At 37.5% G+C, this 18,881-nt stretch overlaps 1 protein-coding gene, 1 non-coding gene and 1 pseudogene across 2 annotated transcripts in view; all 3 read left to right on the top strand.

The window, feature by feature from the left end:
• The first annotated feature begins 1,225 nt into the window (after nt 1–1,225).
• Vps45 (vacuolar protein sorting 45 homolog) overlaps nt 1,226–18,881 on the top strand; it is a 67,083-nt gene continuing 49,427 nt past the window's right edge. Inside the window, exons 1-10 of the mRNA XM_004853951.3 lie at nt 1,226–1,435; nt 2,005–2,139; nt 5,368–5,428; nt 13,695–13,774; nt 14,787–14,855; nt 14,977–15,114; nt 15,534–15,644; nt 17,544–17,678; nt 18,074–18,187; nt 18,587–18,754. Coding sequence (XP_004854008.1) covers nt 1,343–1,435; nt 2,005–2,139; nt 5,368–5,428; nt 13,695–13,774; nt 14,787–14,855; nt 14,977–15,114; nt 15,534–15,644; nt 17,544–17,678; nt 18,074–18,187; nt 18,587–18,754 — 1,104 coding nt within the window. The 5' untranslated portion in view covers nt 1,226–1,342. The remainder of the gene's footprint in view (nt 1,436–2,004; nt 2,140–5,367; nt 5,429–13,694; nt 13,775–14,786; nt 14,856–14,976; nt 15,115–15,533; nt 15,645–17,543; nt 17,679–18,073; nt 18,188–18,586; nt 18,755–18,881) is intronic.
• On the top strand, nt 4,754–4,856 carry LOC147827781 (U6 spliceosomal RNA). Its single transcript, XR_015452131.1, has one exon. It is a non-coding gene; the product is annotated as a U6 spliceosomal RNA (small nuclear RNA).
• LOC101714303 (ubiquitin-conjugating enzyme E2 N pseudogene) lies at nt 6,829–7,621 on the top strand (annotated as a pseudogene).

Consider the following 18,881-nt stretch of genomic DNA (forward strand, 5'->3'; position numbering starts at 1 on the left):
AATTCATTTACTGAAGCTAAGTGTTACATTCCTGGCATGTTCCAGATGAGGAGCGGGGCGTACAGCCCACCCTGAGCAATAGTATTTTCACTTTAACATATAAGTTAAGACTTTTCCCTCAAAACATATCTCAAAAACAGTAAAATGACCAATGGAAGATTTTATTTACTTGGTTGGAAAACACATTCTTCAGTTTCAGTGTCGACAATCAGTTCTACTGCTTCAAGCAGCTTCTAATCTCTTTTAAAGGATTTGAAAATTATACACAACCTTGCATATTCTTAGCCAGATTAAGGTCTTTTTACTTGTACTGTCTTACGATATAGTGAAAGAATTTATTTGGTATGCTAAATATATTAAACTGGTCATTATTTTGGTGGGAATATTTACAAGCATTTGTAATCACTGATTTCTTGGAGTCGTTTCTTGTTATCTTCCTGGCTTTACAATTCCCAAAAATAAAGGTGCGGAAAACATCCACCCTCCTTTCCGAGAAACGACTTGAAGAGATCTATGTGGTGTAAACACAAATACAGACAAGTGGAAATCCATGGCTCTAAGATCAGTTTTGTTGCTAAACTTTTGTCGTTTCGTAAATAAAATTTTGCCGGTGTCCCTTTAGAGCCCCAAGCTAGTTTGCTTCCGCCCCGAGAGACAGGAGCCCCCACCCTTCGCGGACGCCGGAAACAACTAATATTTGTTCAATTTCAGGGCTCCTTTGTCTTCGGAAAATCAGTTCGGGCCTCACTTTAAGCCCTAACACCCGGCGCCACTGCCCTGCCTTACTCGTGACCCAGGAAAGCCACTGCCTCAGTAAATTCCGCGTCTGATTTACCAAATGCGGTCCCTCCTAGGACTTAAATGGCCTCGAGCATTACGCCAGCTTCCTTCTCTTCATTCCTCACTGCCACCCAAGAAAGCGTTAACGACAAAGTGACCACGGTCACTCTCAGCCGTTGTTGCAGCCGAGCCAGCCTCGCACTGCGAGGCGCCACTCTGTCTCCAAGCAGGACAGCCTCAGGGTGCGGCCAAGTCTACTGGACAGAGGACCAGAAGGGGTCTGAGTCCAGGCTTCCAACACCTCCAGACAGGAGGCGGGTCGGAATTCTGCGGGTGTCCAGCAGCCCAGGCTGTCTCAGCTAGACTTTCCCATCCGGCAGGGAGGATCAGGTCCCCAAACTCCGCAGCGGAACTACAACTCCCAGGACCGTAGCTACCCGGACTCCCGGAAGTCCATGCCCCTCCGGGCGGAAGTAGCTGAGACCCAGCCAAGAGGCCGGGGGTTAATTCAACTAGAAAAAGTGGGCGGGAAGGGCTGCTGGGCACCTGTCAATCCGCCACCATGAACGTGGTTTTTGCTGTGAAGCAGTACATTTCGAAAATGATAGAGGACAGCGGGCCGGGTATGAAAGTACTTCTCATGGATAAAGAGACGGTGAGTTTGTTTTTGCTCAGTGTTTGTAAAGGAACCCTCTCTCGGAATAATCGGTCCCTTCCACTGTAGGATTTGGTATTTAGGTAAAGATAATGAGGGTCAGTTCTGTGTGGAACTGAAAAGTTGTATGAAGCTTGCCCAGTGGATTTTCAGTCTGAATGGTTCGAACTGATGCCCAGGGACGACTTCCACCCCGAACGATGTCTCAGCCAAGAAATCATTAGTGTTTGAGACAGCACTTGGAAGACTTTGAGATGGCCCTGTTACTTCCATTCAGCATTGGGGTTTTAAAGTAAAGCTGTTGGAGCTTAAACTGAGATGACAGATTTGTTGGCCACAGAAAGAAAGAAAGAAATGAAATGAAATGAAATTTATGGATTATTTGTTTTCAGAAAGAGGATGTTTTCCATTCTGGTTCATTACAACCTGTACTGAATTTTTGTAAATACTATTCCATGTTAGGATTTAAATTAACCAGTTAAATTTTAATGAAAAACTGATTTAAATATCGATGCTTATATCAGTTATTCTGGACTAGAACAATCTTAGTTAATTCTTTTTCTTTACAGACTGGCATAGTGAGTATGGTATACACACAATCAGAGATTCTTCAAAAGGAAGTGTACCTCTTTGAACGTATTGATTCTCAAAATCGAGAGATCATGAAACACCTGAAGGCAATTTGTTTTCTTCGACCTACGAAGGTACTACATCTAAGCTGCCATCTACCCAGGCAAATGCAGAACACTCTGATCTTAAACATTAAGAAGGCCAAATAAATTTGTATTATCATCTGTGGTATTATAATGATCCTGGTTTATCAGAATTATAACTTTCATTCTTCTTTTCATGTCTCAGTTCACCCCAGTTCTTCCTTTAAGATGTTTTCTAGGTCACATCTACTCCCAAAGCCATTAACTGTTCTAACAAAGACCCACATCCCTTTATTCCTGGATTAACTTCCATACCTATCACTGAACACCATTGCCATTGAATCTTATAACAGTAATCAATCAGTGTCTCGAACATTTACCATTTATTCACTTCTATGCTCAGGAACCTATAATGGCTCTGGCTCAATTTTCCTTTCATGGTTAAATCTATATCTAATATATAGTAGTTAAAGGCCACCTTTAACTGGTTTGGTCTGACATTATGTACCCAACTTTTGTATATCCCAGTTCTTCTTTTCCACTACATCTAAGTAGGCCTTTTTACCATCTCTCAACATACTCATTTCTGTCCTTTATTTCTTCCCCTAATTAAGGCTCTTCAGCCACTTGTTAGCTTTTGTCCATCACCTTCTAAATCTAGCTTGAGTACTCCTTTAAAAATCCTTTCCTCTTTCAATCTTATTTCAATGTGTACCCTCTTGCTTCATTTTCATATTCTTCAACTTCAGTGCAGTTTTGCCATGCTTGTACATTATGTACTTTCTAAAATGCAAATCTGAGCATGTCACCCCAACTTGAAAGCCTTGATTGACTTCTCATTGTTTTTTTTGGGGGGGGGGTCTTTTTTGTTTTATTGTATTTTTTGGTATTAGAGATAGAACCCAGTACCTTGCACATGCTAGGCAAGCACTCTGCCAGTAAACTGCACTGCCATCCCTTTTCATTGCTTTTATGATAAAGATAAAATTTCGGAGCCAGGTGTGGTGGTGCACACCTGTAAACCCAGCACTTGGGAGGCTGAGTCTGGAGGATTGCTGTGAGTTCCAGCCCAGTCTGGACTAAACAGTGAGTTTAAGGTCAGCCTGAACTACATAGTGAGACCCTGTCTAAAAACAAAACAAAAACCAAACTTCCTGTTGGCTGCAAAGTCCATTGTGGTTTAATTCCTACCATTTCTTCAGCCTCATTTCAAACTATTCCCCACTTCGTGTTGTGCACCTTAGCCTCACTAATCTTTCAGTCCACTGTATTTCCCTTTTCCATCATGCCACAGTACCTTTGCATAGGCTCCCCCCACAACTTCTTCACTTCCTCAAACACACCTTTCCCCACCTTACAAACCAGGTCAAACTCTCTTATAAGCACTTACTGCACCATCTTCTCCATGTCTGTTGTCATAGTTAAAGTTACATGGTTTTTGTGATTAGTATATGTTCACCTATTAGCAGTAAACTCCAGGAGAGTAGAGATGATATCTGTTTTGTCTCATTTTTATGTCCCCGGTGCCTGCCACACTGTGGACACTCAATAAATAGTTGCCGAATTGATAGATATGTTTTATTATGTCAATCTCCAGTTGTTTCACATTTGTAGCCCTTAGAGCCCTTAGTCATGAAATTTTCATTCAAGAAGGATCTTAGAGATTATTTAGTTATTTCCTAACATTTTTTATGAGAGAATCACTTTAACAGTTGCATATGATCTCTCAAACTCTGCTGACCTTCATTTTGTCATTTTTACCTGGTATATTATGAGGAAGTAATTTAGGTTTAAATTTTTTTTTGGTACAGGGATCGAACTCAGGACCTTGTGCTTGCAAAGCAGGCGTGGTGCCACTGAGCTAAATCCCTGGCCCCTAAAATTTGTTCTTAAAAACAGTATCTTTAAGATTATATCATAAAGTTAATTTTTAATACATTTTAAATCTAAATGACAATTTAAAAAACTTTTCCCATTTAATAAGAAATGTATCTCTTAAACTATTTTAAATACTGTAAAGAAATGATGTGATTTTAAAAATCATTAAAACAATACGTTTAGTTTGGAAGCCCAATTTATATTGAAATTTAACCATGTATTATATGTTTAAAATAGATAAAACCTGAACCAGAGATTTAGCTCAGTGGCACCACACCTGCCTCACAAGCACAAGGTCCTGGGTTCAATCCCTGGTACCAAAAAATAATTATAACAATAGATAAAACATGCATGATGATTTTGTGTAATTGGAATTCTCATGGTTTTTGTTTTTTGTTTTCTGTCTTTGGTTAGTTGGTTTTGTTTATTTTTTCAGACAAGTTCTCACTATATAGACTAGGCTGGTCCTGAACTCCATATGTAACCCCATATGTTTCTTGGTCTCAAACTCAAGATCCTCCTGCCTCAGCCTCCTAGCTGCTGGTATTACAGGTGTGCACCATCATACCTGGCTTCTCCTGTTTTGCCTTATAAAAATACCTGTTTTTTGCTCCTGACATTCATATTTTATTTTAAAACAATGTATAGACAAGGTCTTAGTCTGCTGTTTGCAAATACTTTACAACCATTGCAATTGTGCAGATTCTTAGGTCCCAATAAATTAAAACCTAAAATAAATATAACTAACTACATTTTCTCGTGAATGTTGATATTAAAAGGCTAGACAGTGCTCACTTCAGCACATGTACTAAAAGTGGAATGATACAGAGAAGATTAGCATGGCCCTATGCAAGGATGACATGCAAATTCGTGAACCGTTCCACAAAAAAAAGGCTAGACACATTTTAATGTTCTAAGTAAGAATTTTGGTCTGATGAATATGGTTTATAGACAAGCAGCTTGAGGCAAATTTATAGAATTATTAGCAGTTTTATTGTATTTCAACATGTGTCTTTTATACATTATCTAGTTAATATTTAATATTAAGTGTATAATTTATATGATTTTGGTTATTATATTTAATATATCTTTTTGTATATATATATATATATATGGTACTGGGGATTGAACTTAGAGCCTTCACACTGAGCTACATCCCCAGCCCATTTTTTAGTTTTTATTTTGAGACAGAGTCCCACTAAATTGCCCAGCCTGGGTTCAAACTTGTAATCCTCCTGCTTGGGCCTCCCGAAGTGCTGGGATTATGGGCATTATGGGCATTATGGGCATGATGGGCATGCTCCTCCCCCTCCCGCAGTGCCAGGCAGGTGGAGTGCTGCTGAACTACATCCCTGGCTACAGACGTGCTTTTTCACTTAATCAATTATCTTTATTTTCTAGGAGAATGTGGATTATTTGATTCAGGAGCTTCGAAGACCCAAATACAGTATATATTTTATTTGTAAGTATGTTGGTTCATTGTTTCAATCTTGTACTTAGATCCCAGTTGTATTGTTCCATTGTGCACTTCCTATCGTCAATTTCATTGAATCTATCACTATAAAAATTTCTTTTCAAATTATTAAAAGTATAGTGGCCATTATTCTCTTTCAGAGAGCTAAATATGATTTTCATTCATCATTGATTTGCTTAAGCAATTTTTAAGGGGTTTTTTTGCCTTTCAACCTGCTTTGGAAGTCGAAAGTTATAAGTAGTCAAATTTCATATCCCACCTCCACTAAAAAGACATACTTATTCCTATTTTTCCATTTACGAATGGGGGCATAGAAGCTGACTTATTTGTTTGTTTTGTTTTTTTGGTACTGGGGATCGAACTTGGGACCTTGTGCTTGCGAGGCAGGCGCTGGAACCACTGAGCTAAATCCCCAGCCCCCGACTTATTTGATTTAGGAGGGGATATACTTGAGTTTGTTGGAAAAGCACAGATTTACTTTACATGGAAAACATCCAAGCTGGGCATAGTAATCCCAGGACTTGGGAAGCTGAGGCAGGAGGATTGCTGTGATTTCAAGGCCAGCCTGGACTACAAAGCAAAACCCTGTCTCAAAAACAAACAAAAAATCCTACTTTGCCACTTTATATTAAGTCACCAGGTAAGTATCTGTCATGCACACAGGTGTTTTGGCTGAGTGGTGTGCAGGGGAAGTCAAAACTAGCTTTATGATTAAAACTAGACCCCTATCTTTCACCATGCACTAAACTAAAATCAAAGCGGATTAAAGATCTAAATATTAAAACAGAAACACTAAATTTACTGGAAGGTAAGTTAGGTAGAACTCTCGAAGACATTGGCATAGGAAAGGATTTTATGAACAAATCCTCAGTAGCATGGGAACTTGCACAAAGAATCAACAACTGGGATCTCATCTTATTAGAAAACTTCTGCACTGCAAGAGAAACCACCAACAGAGCTAACAGACAACCTACAATGTGGGAAAAAATTTTTACCAGCTGTTCCTCAGACAGAGGTATACTATCTAGAATATATAAAGAACTCAAAAAAAATCAGACCCCCCCAAATATAAAAACCCGATTCAAAAATGGGCATCTGAAATGAACAGACATTTCTCAAACAAGGAAAAGCAGCAAATAAATATATGAAAAAATGTTCAACATCACTGGTCATTTGGGAGATGCAGATGAAAACAACACTGAGATTCCACCTCACCCCAGAAAGAATGGCTGCTATCAAGAAATCAACCAATAACAAATGTTGGCGGTGCCGTCGGGAGAAAGGAGCCCTTCTTCATTGTTGGTGGGAGTGCAGACTGGTGCAACCACTGTGGAAATCAATATGGACATACCTCAAAGAACTAGGATTAGAGGTCCCATTTGATCCAGCTAGTCCCTCTGCTGGGTATCTTTCCAAAAGGATTAAAAGAGGGCGGGCGCGGCGACGTCCCCTGGAAGTGGAGCCCGGAACTTCCTCTCGTGCGTGAGGCGAGCGGAGCCGGAGACTCGACCAGAGGCCGAATACTGGGTGTGGCAAGATGCCTGGCCTGCCCCACAGGATCATCAAGGAAACTCAGTGTTTGCTGGCAGAACCCGTTCCTGGCATTAAAGTGGAACCAGATGAGAGCAACGCTCGTTATTTTCATGTGGTCATTGCTGGTCCCCAGGATTCCCCCTTTGAGGGAGGGACTTTTAAACTTGAACTATTTCTTCCAGAAGAATACCCAATGGCAGCACGTAAAGTACGTTTCATGACCAAAATTTATCATCCTAATGTAGACAAGTTGGGAAGAATATGTTTAGATATTTTGAAAGATAAATGGTCCCCAGCGCTGCAGATCCGCACAGTTCTGCTCTCGATCCAGGCTTTGTTAAGTGCTCGTAATCCAGACCACCCAAACGATGTAGCGGAACCGTGGAAGACCAATGAAGCCCAAGCCATAGAAACAGCTAGAGCATGGACTAGGCTATATGGCATGAATAATATTTAAGTCGATCCGATCATCAAGTTTGTGTCACTTGTCCTGTTCTGCCAAGACTTCTTCCTTTTTTGTTTGCATTTAATGGACACGGTCTTAGAAACATTACAGAATAAAAGCCCAGACATTTTCAGTCCTTTGGTGATTAAATGCACATTAGAAGATCTATGTCTTGTCCTGACTCACTGTTGTAAAGCATAAGCAGAGGCTAAAAGTATCATCGAGATTGTCGTGAAATGTTTAAAAGCAGTGGCTCTCTGCTTTTATTCATTTCCCCCATCATGGTTTAAGTATAAAGCACTGTGAATGAAGGTAGTTGTCAGGGTTAGCTGCAGGGGTATGGGTACTCTTTATTTTATTTTTTGAGGGGAAATGCAGTTTTAAAATTTTATGGACTCCTTCCCCCCCCCTTTTATGGTGATCTAATTGCACTGGTTAAAAAGCAGCTAACTAATTCTCTAGAATACGCTCTCTAGCCAAGTCTAACTTTATTTAGACGGTATAGATGAACAAGCTGATTGAACCAAAATGGGAACATTAACAAACATCACAGCCCTCACTAATAACATTGTGACTTTGCTGTCAAGTGTAGATTCCCCCCTTCAAAAAAAACTTGTGACCATTTTGTATGACTTGTCTGGAAACTTCTGTAAATCTTCTGTTGTAGTAAAATATTTTTTGTTATTCTACTTTGCCTTTGTACAGCTTATTTTACTGTGTTTATTTCATTTTCCCAATGTGACAATCGTATTTAAAAATCAAAACTGATGGAACATTCTGTTTTGGTCTTCACCATCTGACAAATAGAATGGCAAGGGATGGATTTGCCAATTTCTTTTCACAGATGCAAATTTGTGTTAAGATATTACTGAATGGAGTATTTATAAACAGGCCCTGAGCATGCATAAAGCATCCGTAGCTGACTTTTTCTTAATCCCCTAGAAATTTGAAATAAATACTTTGTGTTATCTGGTTAGGTGATCATAGGTGTCTTGCCACAATGTTTGAAAATCACTGTACAGGAGAGTTGCAGCAAAGAAAGCAGCTGTGACTGACATCTAGGACTTCCACATATTTTGTGGCAGTTTTTTTTTTTTTCTTCTTGCCTCAATTTTGGGTTATGACCTTTCTTGGTTTCTGTCTGAAAACTTCATGTATTACCATTGGTGTGTGATTAGGAAATATCAATCTGATAATCATTTGGGGTTTGTGGAGATATTTGTCAAGTTTTCCTTACAGAACTAAGAGGAAATCTCAAGCAGCTTGCGTTGTCATCAGAAAGATTTCTTCCTTCAAGAGCATCAGACTTTGAGTTAATGAGTCTTGCATCCATCCTTTCTAGTATACTATGGGAGCTTTTAATTTGGTTTTAGTAAATTTTTCATGGATAAGAGTTTCTTCCCTCACAAAACTGTTCTTTCCCACCTCTCTCCACATCTAATTCCCAATTTTTGTTGTTTTTAAGTCTTATGTAGCCAGTCATAAATATGTAAGTGTTAACCTTTGGGTCGGAATCATTGATTCTTGCAGTTTAAGGTAATGGATATTGTAGCCCATCTGGATTTTCTTCACTGTCATTCTCATAACTTCTGGAGTTTCTTCAGAACGTGGTGTATTTTATTGTACTCCTATGTAAGATGAAGAATTATCTATTAAAATTACATTTTCAACACACACACACAAAAAGAAAAGAATCATACCACAGTGATATATGCATACCCATGTTTACAGTGGCACAGTTTGTAATAGCTAAAACATGGAAATAGCCCAAATGCCCATCAACTGGAAACTGGATAAAGAAGATGTGGTTTTTCTATAAAATGTAGTACTACTCAGCCATAGAGAATGAGAAACTAGGGCCTGGGATTTAGCTCAGTGGTTTCGCCACCTGCTGCACAAGCGCAAGGACCCAAGTTCGATCCCCGGTACCAAAAAACAAAAAGAATGAGAAACTGGAGACATTTATAGCTAAATGGATGCACATTGAGGCCATACTCCTTAAGTGAAATAAATAGGACACACGTGTAAATACCGAATAGTTTCTCTGGAGTGAAATACTAAAAGTGTAAATAAGGTTCAAATGATATAATTGATAATGTGAAATAGGAAGAAAAGGTCTAAAGGAGTTGGGGAAGTGGGAGGGGTAGGGGAAAGGAAAGAAGGGAAAAGAAAAAAAATATGAGAAAAGGAAAAAATGGAAACAAAGTCTCAGTAAATAGGGAAGGGTGGAGGGGGTGAAGGGAGTGCAGGGAAATGGGGAAAAAATAAGAACCAATATACATCATGTAGAGGTACAAGATCCCAACAATGAATGTAACTGTATTTTATACCTAAAATGTACCAACAAACAATGAAAAAAACAAACTAGCTTTATGGTTACTATACGCTTTGTGGAGATTTCTCTGCTCTAATACATTCGGCTAGGAAGTTACATCTCTTCTCCTCTAGATGTCATCATTGATCTTTGCAGGATTAGTATAGTCTCCGTAATGTTAAAACCAAGGACCAAATTTAACAGTAAGTAGGGCATCTGAGAAGTTTTAAAGCTTAAAGACTTTAGAGTTTTAGGGTTTAGACTGTATGACATACATATTTGCTTCACTGTATACTACTATTTAATAAAGATACCCGAAATTAACATGTGTAGTAAGATTTTATATTTTATACAGAGTTGTCTCATTCTTTATTTCATTTGGCCCTTTGTAGCACTCCAGGAGGTAAAAATAGGCTGTTAGTCTCTCATCTTAGTTTTTCTTGGGGTTTTTTTGTTGTTGTTGTTGTTTTTTGTTTTGGTACCAGGGACCGAACTCGAGACCTTGCGCTTGCGAGGCAGGTGGCAGAACCACTGAGCTAAATCCCAGCCCCAGTTTTTCTTGTTTGTTTGTTTGCTTATGGCTAATAGCCACAGGTTTTCTTCTTTAATTACGCTTTTCATTTGAAATAATTGTAGATTCACATACTCTGTGGTTTGAGTATGGTTTGTCCTTGCAAACGCATATTGGATTTCAATCCCTATCGTGAAAGGTTAGGAGGTGGGGCCAAATGGAACCTCTGAGAGGTAATGAACCCATTCAGGTGATTAATGGGTCATGTGTTGGAAGTGGGTCTGCTGTAAAAGCCACTGTGGCTGGCTCTCCCCTTGTCACTGTGTGATGCTCTGCTTTGGGTCCCTGCCAGCAGGAATGCCATCACCAGATGTGGCCCCTAAACTGTTCTCCAAAATAAACCTCCTTTCTTTGTAACTTGCCTAGGCTGTGGTATTGTGTTATGAGCAATAGAAAGACTAATCAGACAATATGTAATTGTAAAAAAATAATACAGAGATCCCATATAACTTCCAGTAGTTTTCCCTAATGTTGCATTTTCCATGACAACAGGGCAGAATCACAACCAAAATCTTAACGTTGATGCAGTCGGGCTACAGAGCATTTCCACCTCCACCAGGATCTTACACTGCCCTTGTATTAGCTACATGCACTTCTTTACTACCTTAACCCAGTCATTAACCCTGGTGACTGTTAATCTGTTCTCCAGTCACTTCAAGACTATTCTATAAATGGACTCATATAACATGTAACCTTTCAGCATAGCTTTTTTCATTCAGTATAACTCACTGGAGAGTCACCCAAGTTGTGTCAATAGTACATTTCTTTTTATTGCTGAGTAGTACTCTACATTGGTTGAACTGTGTGTTTGTTTATTCTCCATTGAAGGCCATCTGAGTTGTTTCCAATTTTTGGTTTTGGTTTTGGTTTTTGATGCTGGGGATCGAACACAGAGCCTTGTTCATATCAGTCCAGTGCTCTACCACTGAGTTTTAGCCCCTTGTTTCAGTTTTGACTACTATAAATAAAGCTTCTATTAACAGCTCTGTACAGATTTTCATGTGGACATAGTCTTCATTTCTTTTGGATAAATAACACCCAGAAGTGCAGTTGTTGGGTCTTATGGTAGTTACATGTTTAAGAAACTTCCAAATGTGTTCCAGAATGACTAAGCCATTTTATACTTCCACCAACAATGTGTGGGTGATCTGGTTTCTTTGCATCCTCACAAACATTGGTGCTATCTCTATTTTAGATATTCTGATAGTTGTGTAGTCATTCCAATATTTTGGGGGGGGGGGACAAGGTCTTGCTATGTAGTTCAGGCTGGCCTTGAACTCACTGTGTATCCCAGGCTGGCCTCAAATTCATGGCAATCCTCCTGCCTCAGCCTCCCAAATGCTGAGATTATAGGCATGTACCATCATGCCTGATTCATTCCAGTATTTTTTTAGGCTGATCACAAGCTAGCTCCTTAGTCTCATATGTATGCAAATATATAAAATATATATAGGGCCGGGGATTTAGCTCAGTGGTTTCACTGCCTGCTGCGCAAGCACAAGGACCCAAGTTCAATCCCTGGTACCAAAAAATAAATAAATAAAATATATATATTTAAATTTGACAGCTCGGAGAATATTCGATGGATATATAATAGAATCACTCTTTTGCTGAGTCTCTTTGCTAAAAGTTAAGTGGGACAGTGTGGTGAAAGATTCCTTCTTTCCACTAAAGAGAATTCTTCAAGGACCCGAGTTTGATCCCCGGTACAAAAAACAAAACAAAACAAAAAAGAATTCTTTTATGCAGTGGTTGAGATTAATAAAGGGTAATAAATCTAGTATTTACTCTTCTGGTTCTAAAGATTGGCTTGGGCTGTAACTGTGAAGCAGAAGAAAAAAATTATATTGGTTAATACTAAAGCCTATGAAATATAGGATGTTGAAATATCTAGGGTGGGCAGTCAATTTCAGAATTGTATTTGTTTGAAGTAGACTAAAATAAAATTTAATGTAATTTTATTCATTAACAATTTTCAGAACAATTTATGTTAAACTGTCCTGTTCATCTCATTTTTTATAATTTTATTTATATATTCTTTGTGTCTACCGAATCTCTTGTATTATAGGCTCCTCCTCTTATCAAAAAACTTTTTATTATGGAAATTTTCAAATGTATACAGAAGTAGAATAGTAATAAATCCCAATGTACCCATCACCTAGTTTCAACAATTATTAAGCCCTGCCTGATCTTATTTAGCTATGCTGTCACCTTCTTTACCAATATTACTTTGAAGCAAATCTATGACATTATATAATTTAATCCATAAATATTTCAGTATCTCTAAAAGATATAGACTCACTTAAACAAGCACAATACTATTATTATATCCAAATAAAATGAAAAATTGGGGCCAAAGATGTAGCTCAATGGTATAGCACTTGCCTAGCCATGAGGCCCTGTGTTTGATTTCCAGCGCTGCAAATAAGGGTGGGGGGAGAAAGAGAAGAAGAAATCCTTACTATTTTCAAATAATCAGTGTTCAAATTTGAAATTCTCTCATGTCTTTTTTTCATTGTTTGTTTGAATCAGGATCAAAATAAGGTCCACACGTTGCTATTGGTCAATATATTAAATTTCTTCAATCTTCTGTAGGTCCTCCCTTCCAAGCAATTTATTTATTGAAGAAGCTGTTAAAATTTTCCATACCTTAGATCTTGCTGATTATATCCCCATGGGTAGTTTTACATGTTCCATACAGTTTAAAATGTTCCTCTATCCTTGAATCTATAAATTCGTAAATGGATATAGAGCCTTAATTAGATTCAGTTTCAATTTATTTTTGGCAAAAATACTTAATAGGTGATGAATGGTTGTTTCTTCTTGTGATATTAGCAGCTGTTGCTGCTCAATGCATAGGTCCATCTATTGATTCATTATGTATTGGGAAAAAGATGACATTCTGGGTGGGAGATTTAGCTCAGTGGTTCTGCTGCCTGCCTCACAAGCACAAGGACCTGAGTTCGATCCCTGGTACCAAAAAAAAAAAAAGAATCAAAAAGATGACATTCTATCATTAACATTTTTTTAAGTGGAATATTTCTATAAAGAAAAAAAATTTCCTCATCTATTTGGTACAACTTTTATATAACAGAGAGTCTAGAAAGCTTGCTTCTTTCCCTTTCTTTGATATTTTCAGTTTAATGACTTGCTTCCCTCATATCTTCTGAAACCTCAAATGGTGGTTCTTTTTGTTTCTTAAGTATTACTGTGAATTTATTGATTTGAACATATTTGTGCCATTCATTCCAAGCTGAAGGTATGTGACTTTGACATATACCACGATGTGTACTAAACTTATTCATTAGGCTTTAACTCTCAGGCTCATTTATGTCTAATTGCAGCCAAGATGATCTCCTTTGAGACAACCACACTCATGTGTCTGTTTCAGATTTCAGTAATGTGATCAGCAAGAGTGATGTGAAGTCATTAGCTGAAGCTGATGAACAGGAAGTTGTGGCCGAGGTTCAGGTAAACATGTTGGTCCTGTACCACATTTTTTGTATTGGCCCTTTTAAAAGAATGTAGTCTAAAAATAGAGAAAGTGCTGTCTCAAAAGAAGGGAGAGTATTGATTATGTAAAATAGATGTGCATTGCATCTACTTATATTTACTTATATTTAGAAAGTTTGGAAGAATATCAAATTTGATAGAAATAGAATTAAAGGAATCAGTGGGAAGACAGGCTGATGAGTTGGTAGGAAGGATTTCACAGAGTTTAGGACAGAGTAAGGTATGTCCTTTGTTAGTTTTATATGCCACCCTGTAAGAATATTCATCAACAGGATTATGCCTGATTGAGAGAGAATAGAAAGCTAAGGCTGTGAATAAGTAAAGCTCTGTTTGAGATTATCATGATTTGGGGAGTAGTAAACAGATTTTTTTGTCATTAGATTAAAATCTGTTAGCTCTAAACATTTATTCTGTCTGCTATATAGTACATCACATTAGGATATAATATGTTACCTTTTCCTTTGTGAATATTTTAGTGTTCTTAAATACATTTATCACCAATGTTTGAATATTTGTTTATTATCTAAGTGAAAAATACTATATTCAGAAGCAGCAAATAAACTAGTTTTGAATTTTCAGAATGTGCTAGGTGATCAAAATAATGATCTATTTTAAATCATATTCTCCCTCATGAGAATACATTGGACATCAAAGCTCTTTTTTTATCTGAGTGTGACATTGTATATCCTAATGTAGTGTTTTATTAATTGATTAGTACATGGTCTCCAAACCTTATAATGTGTATACTCTACATTTTTTCTTATTTTGAGAAATTTCATCATTATTACTGTTTTATAGTTAATTCATCCAAGTGACTTTTGATACTCAATTATTAGTTGAACTTTTTATATCTCTTTTATAGCTGTATTTTACTGTCTGATTTATCAGAGTATATTGCACATACAATATTTCTGCCTGATACAATTGGAGTTTGTGGATTGACTGATGATCTTGGTGCTTTTATTTGCAGGAATTTTATGGTGATTACATTGCTGTGAATCCACATTTGTTTTCCCTCAATATTTTGGGTTGCTGTCAGGTATGGAAGGGAAGGATTAAAAAAAAAGTTAATTTATCAGGTGGGAGTTAATTCAGTAAGCAATTGGACTTGGAAAAGAAAATTCAAATATATTTCTCTAAATATATGTTTTTAACAATAGGGTCGAAATTGGGATCCAGCTCAACTATCCAGAACAACTCAAGGACTGACAGCTCTCCTTTTATCCCTGAAGAAGTGTCCTGTTATTCGTTACCAGCTTTCATCAGAGGCCGCAAAGACACTTGCAGAATGTGTTAAAGTATGGCATTCCCTGTCCCTGCTTCCAAAACATCAAGGCCATTCATTTCTCTATCATGTTTCAGAAACTATCAGGAATGTTTTCTGTACAGCTGTGGAGATGATGATGTGTTAGGCTTACTGGCAAAGAAGTAGGTCTATGTAATTCAAAACAAATTAGAGCTGAGACTATTAGGTTTAACCGATGAAATATCCACAAACTATTTAACTTTTGGGGTCCAGTTAAACCACTTATAAAGTAGGGTTTCAAGTCCTAACTAATCTCTTAAACAGTACAGTACATGAAGCTTTTGAATCCTTTTATGAAAGGCCTATGAGGGTATGCAGAACTGCTAAATGTGGTTTTTCTATATTTTCTATTTTAATCTTCCCTATCTGCAATGAATTTGTTGACCAAGCCATCTCTCTGTCTTACCACAGCAAGTGATATCTAAAGAATATGAACTGTTTGAATTCCGCCGGACAGAAGTTCCTCCATTGCTGCTTATTTTAGATCGCTGTGATGATGCCATCACCCCATTGCTCAACCAGGTACAGAGCCTTTTGTCAGCATGATAGGATTAGAAGGATTTTAATTATATTCACCAAAATGCAGATGTGAAAATACCAAGATAGTGTATTCTATTCACCTCCTTATTTTCATCTATTCTTTTTCTTTGCCTTGTATTTCCTGGTGTTTGGGAAGCATTATTTCTTCTGCCAGAGTTACTGTTAACTCCTTCTTCTGCTTCATCTTTCCTATCCCTTCCTGCCACTACTCCTACCCCTAATCAAGGCGGTTTCTAAATTCTGTGGATTCTAATTTCCAGTGTTTCTTTCTGTCTGCCTTTTCCCATTTTTATTGCTATTGCCTTGGTATAGACCCTACTCTCTTGCAGAAATATTGAAATAGTCATCTATTTGATTCCTCTTAATTTCTTAGCCCATAGACACAGTGTTGTTAAATTACTTTTCCTAAAGTACAGATCCAATCCTATTAAAATATTCCTTGGTTTCCATTGCTTACTTGCTTAAAGACAAACTCTTGGCTGGGCATGGTGGTGCACATCTGTAATCCTAGCACTCAGGAGGCTGAGGCAGGAGGATTGCTGCAAGTTCAAGGCCAGCCTGGGCTACATAGTGAGTTCAAACCCAGTCTGAATATAGAGCAAGACCCTGTCTCAAAAAAATACAAACTCCTGAATTTGGCATCAAAAACCTTTATAATGTGTTCTGAACCTCATATTAAAATTTCAACTCACTGCTACATAGATGCCATGTGGTTTCTTGTCATTATGCTTTTACTGTGACCACTGTCTAAACTCTGGAATGTTGGGGATACCTTCTCTTCTTATCTCTCTCTCTCTCTTTTTCTTTTTGTTTTTTGTTTTTTTGCAACAGGGTCTCGCTGTGCAGTTCAGGCTGGCCTCGAACTCGTAGTTATCTCCTGCCTCAGCCTACCCCCCTCCTCCGAGTGCTGGCATTACAGGCATGCACCACCATGCCTGGCCCCAAATTTCTTATTATTTGTTAAGAATGCATTACTTTGTCATAGGCCCATTACACAAGACTAAGTATTTTCCAGAAAATTACATTCTAAATCTAGAATCCAAAAGTTAGTATTATATATGTATATGTATTTTATCTTTTTAATGTATTTTATCTTAAAAACTAAATTTATTAAGAAATAATTTAGACATAGTAAAGTGATTTATTTCCTAAAAGATTTGCCAAAGGTGTCCTTGATAAGGAATGTTCCATTAAGGCATTTAAAATAAGTTCAATAAGATGTTTTATGCCTCTATGGATAGTGTGGATAAGAACAAAAACTGGGGTTTCTTCTTTCCAATTTTAACAAATTTACATTTTGTAAGACTGGAAGGCAATCCTTCTTCACAATTCATACTAGGTAAAAATATTAAAAAATGGAGTCAGAAGCAAGTTTCTGAACATGCCAATGTTTTGATCAACTCACAAGGTTTTTCCTGATAATATTAGTGTTCCCAGGATAAATATAGCACCACTCAGATCTGTAAGAACACACTTATGCTGCAGAAAGCCACAGAAGCATACAGGAAACGGTACAGCTTGTAACTGAGTACCAATATAGCCCTATCTGTGAAGCCAAAAATATGCTCTTAATTCACAGGCAAAAATTAGAGCTAATGATAGATCTAATTTGTTTTCTTTCTATCTAGAATATTAATCTTGCTGCTCTTCTTTCTAAAGTGTGAAATCTAAAACTATTTTGACTTTTGGGTATTTAACCAATTAATATGACAATCTTAGTGCCTATTATAGCAGAAAATATTCATAAAATATGAACTAAAGAGAGAATTTTCACATAAAGTATACTAGTTACTAAGAATGTTCTCAATTTTTTGTTTTCCTGAAGATTTACTATTTCATGTTTACCAGTTAACAATTTTTTTGTCACAATTCTTTATTTAGTGGACATATCAAGCCATGGTCCATGAACTACTGGGCATAAAGAACAATCGAATTGATCTTTCCAGAGTCCCGGGGATCAGTAAAGACTTAAGAGAGGTCGTCCTGTCTGCTGAAAATGATGAGTTCTATGCTAATGTAGGTGGTTTTAAGTTTTTTAAAATTGTTTTTGGTTGTTTTTATATAAGAAGGTCAATATTTGCTTGTTAAAATGGAAAATATATGAGATATCATGTGGAAGGATGATAGAGGCATCCTACATCTGCCATCTCAAGCAAAGGCAAAAGACTTGGATTCTGACCCTTTAACAACATTTTTTTAAAGAAATCATGAAGTTATTTACTTCTGCCTCTTCTAGTAGCTCTTTGTGAGAATAATAGTGGTATTCATCATCAGTGTCCTGGCTAATGTCCAAATTTGGTAATTAAAATGGAATTTGCCCTTCAATTTTGTGTTCAGGATTCTTTTTCACTTCTTTTAAATTGTCTGAAAGGCTAATTGATGAACTGTGCTTCCATCATTCTTTTTAATAGAATATGCACCTGAACTTTGCAGAGATTGGTAGTAATATAAAGAATCTCATGGAAGACTTCCAAAAGAAGAAACCAAAAGAACAGCAAAAACTAGAATCAATAGCAGATATGAAGGTAAATCAAGCATATACATGGATGACTTATGTATGAGACTTTGGAATTAATCATATAAGCAACATTTTTGTAATCTTCTGGGTCTGATTTCTACCTTGATTCACTTTATTTGGCTTGATATATTTTCTGTAATGTCTCTCTTTAGTAAATAATGTAGTGAAAATTCGTAATAAGCCATGTGCTTCTTTCCATTCTTCATATTTGTACTCTTTAAAGATGCATCTATTGCCATATACCAGTTACTCTCTTCTTAAGCATTACAAAATGCCATGTTGAGAGTTATAGGTGCTTCAACCTGGGCAGAAAAACAACCCCAGCATTTTAAAATTCCTTCTTTGTACATGCATCCTCAGCCAGAAAATAACAGAATCTCCCATTAACGTTTTTCTCACGTGGCAGGCCTTTGTTGAGAATTACCCACAGTTCAAGAAGATGTCTGGGACTGTGTCGAAGCATGTGACAGTGGTCGGAGAACTGTCTCGGTTGGTCAGTGAGCGGAATCTACTGGAGGTTTCGGAGGTTGAGCAAGAACTGGCCTGTCAAAATGACCATTCGAGTGCTCTCCAGGTCAGTCCAATTTGATGAGCACCTACTTTGTATAAGACACTGTGCCAGGCAGAGCAACAGATACAAAGGCAAGTAATGCTTCTTCACCAACATGGAATTGAGTGTAACAAGGAGTTAGACAGGAACA

This window comes from Heterocephalus glaber, unplaced genomic scaffold (assembly GCF_053883595.1).
Source record: "Heterocephalus glaber isolate CG9 unplaced genomic scaffold, H.glaber_assembly_v1.0 deba00001442, whole genome shotgun sequence".
Classification (NCBI taxonomy): domain Eukaryota; kingdom Metazoa; phylum Chordata; class Mammalia; order Rodentia; family Bathyergidae; genus Heterocephalus; species Heterocephalus glaber.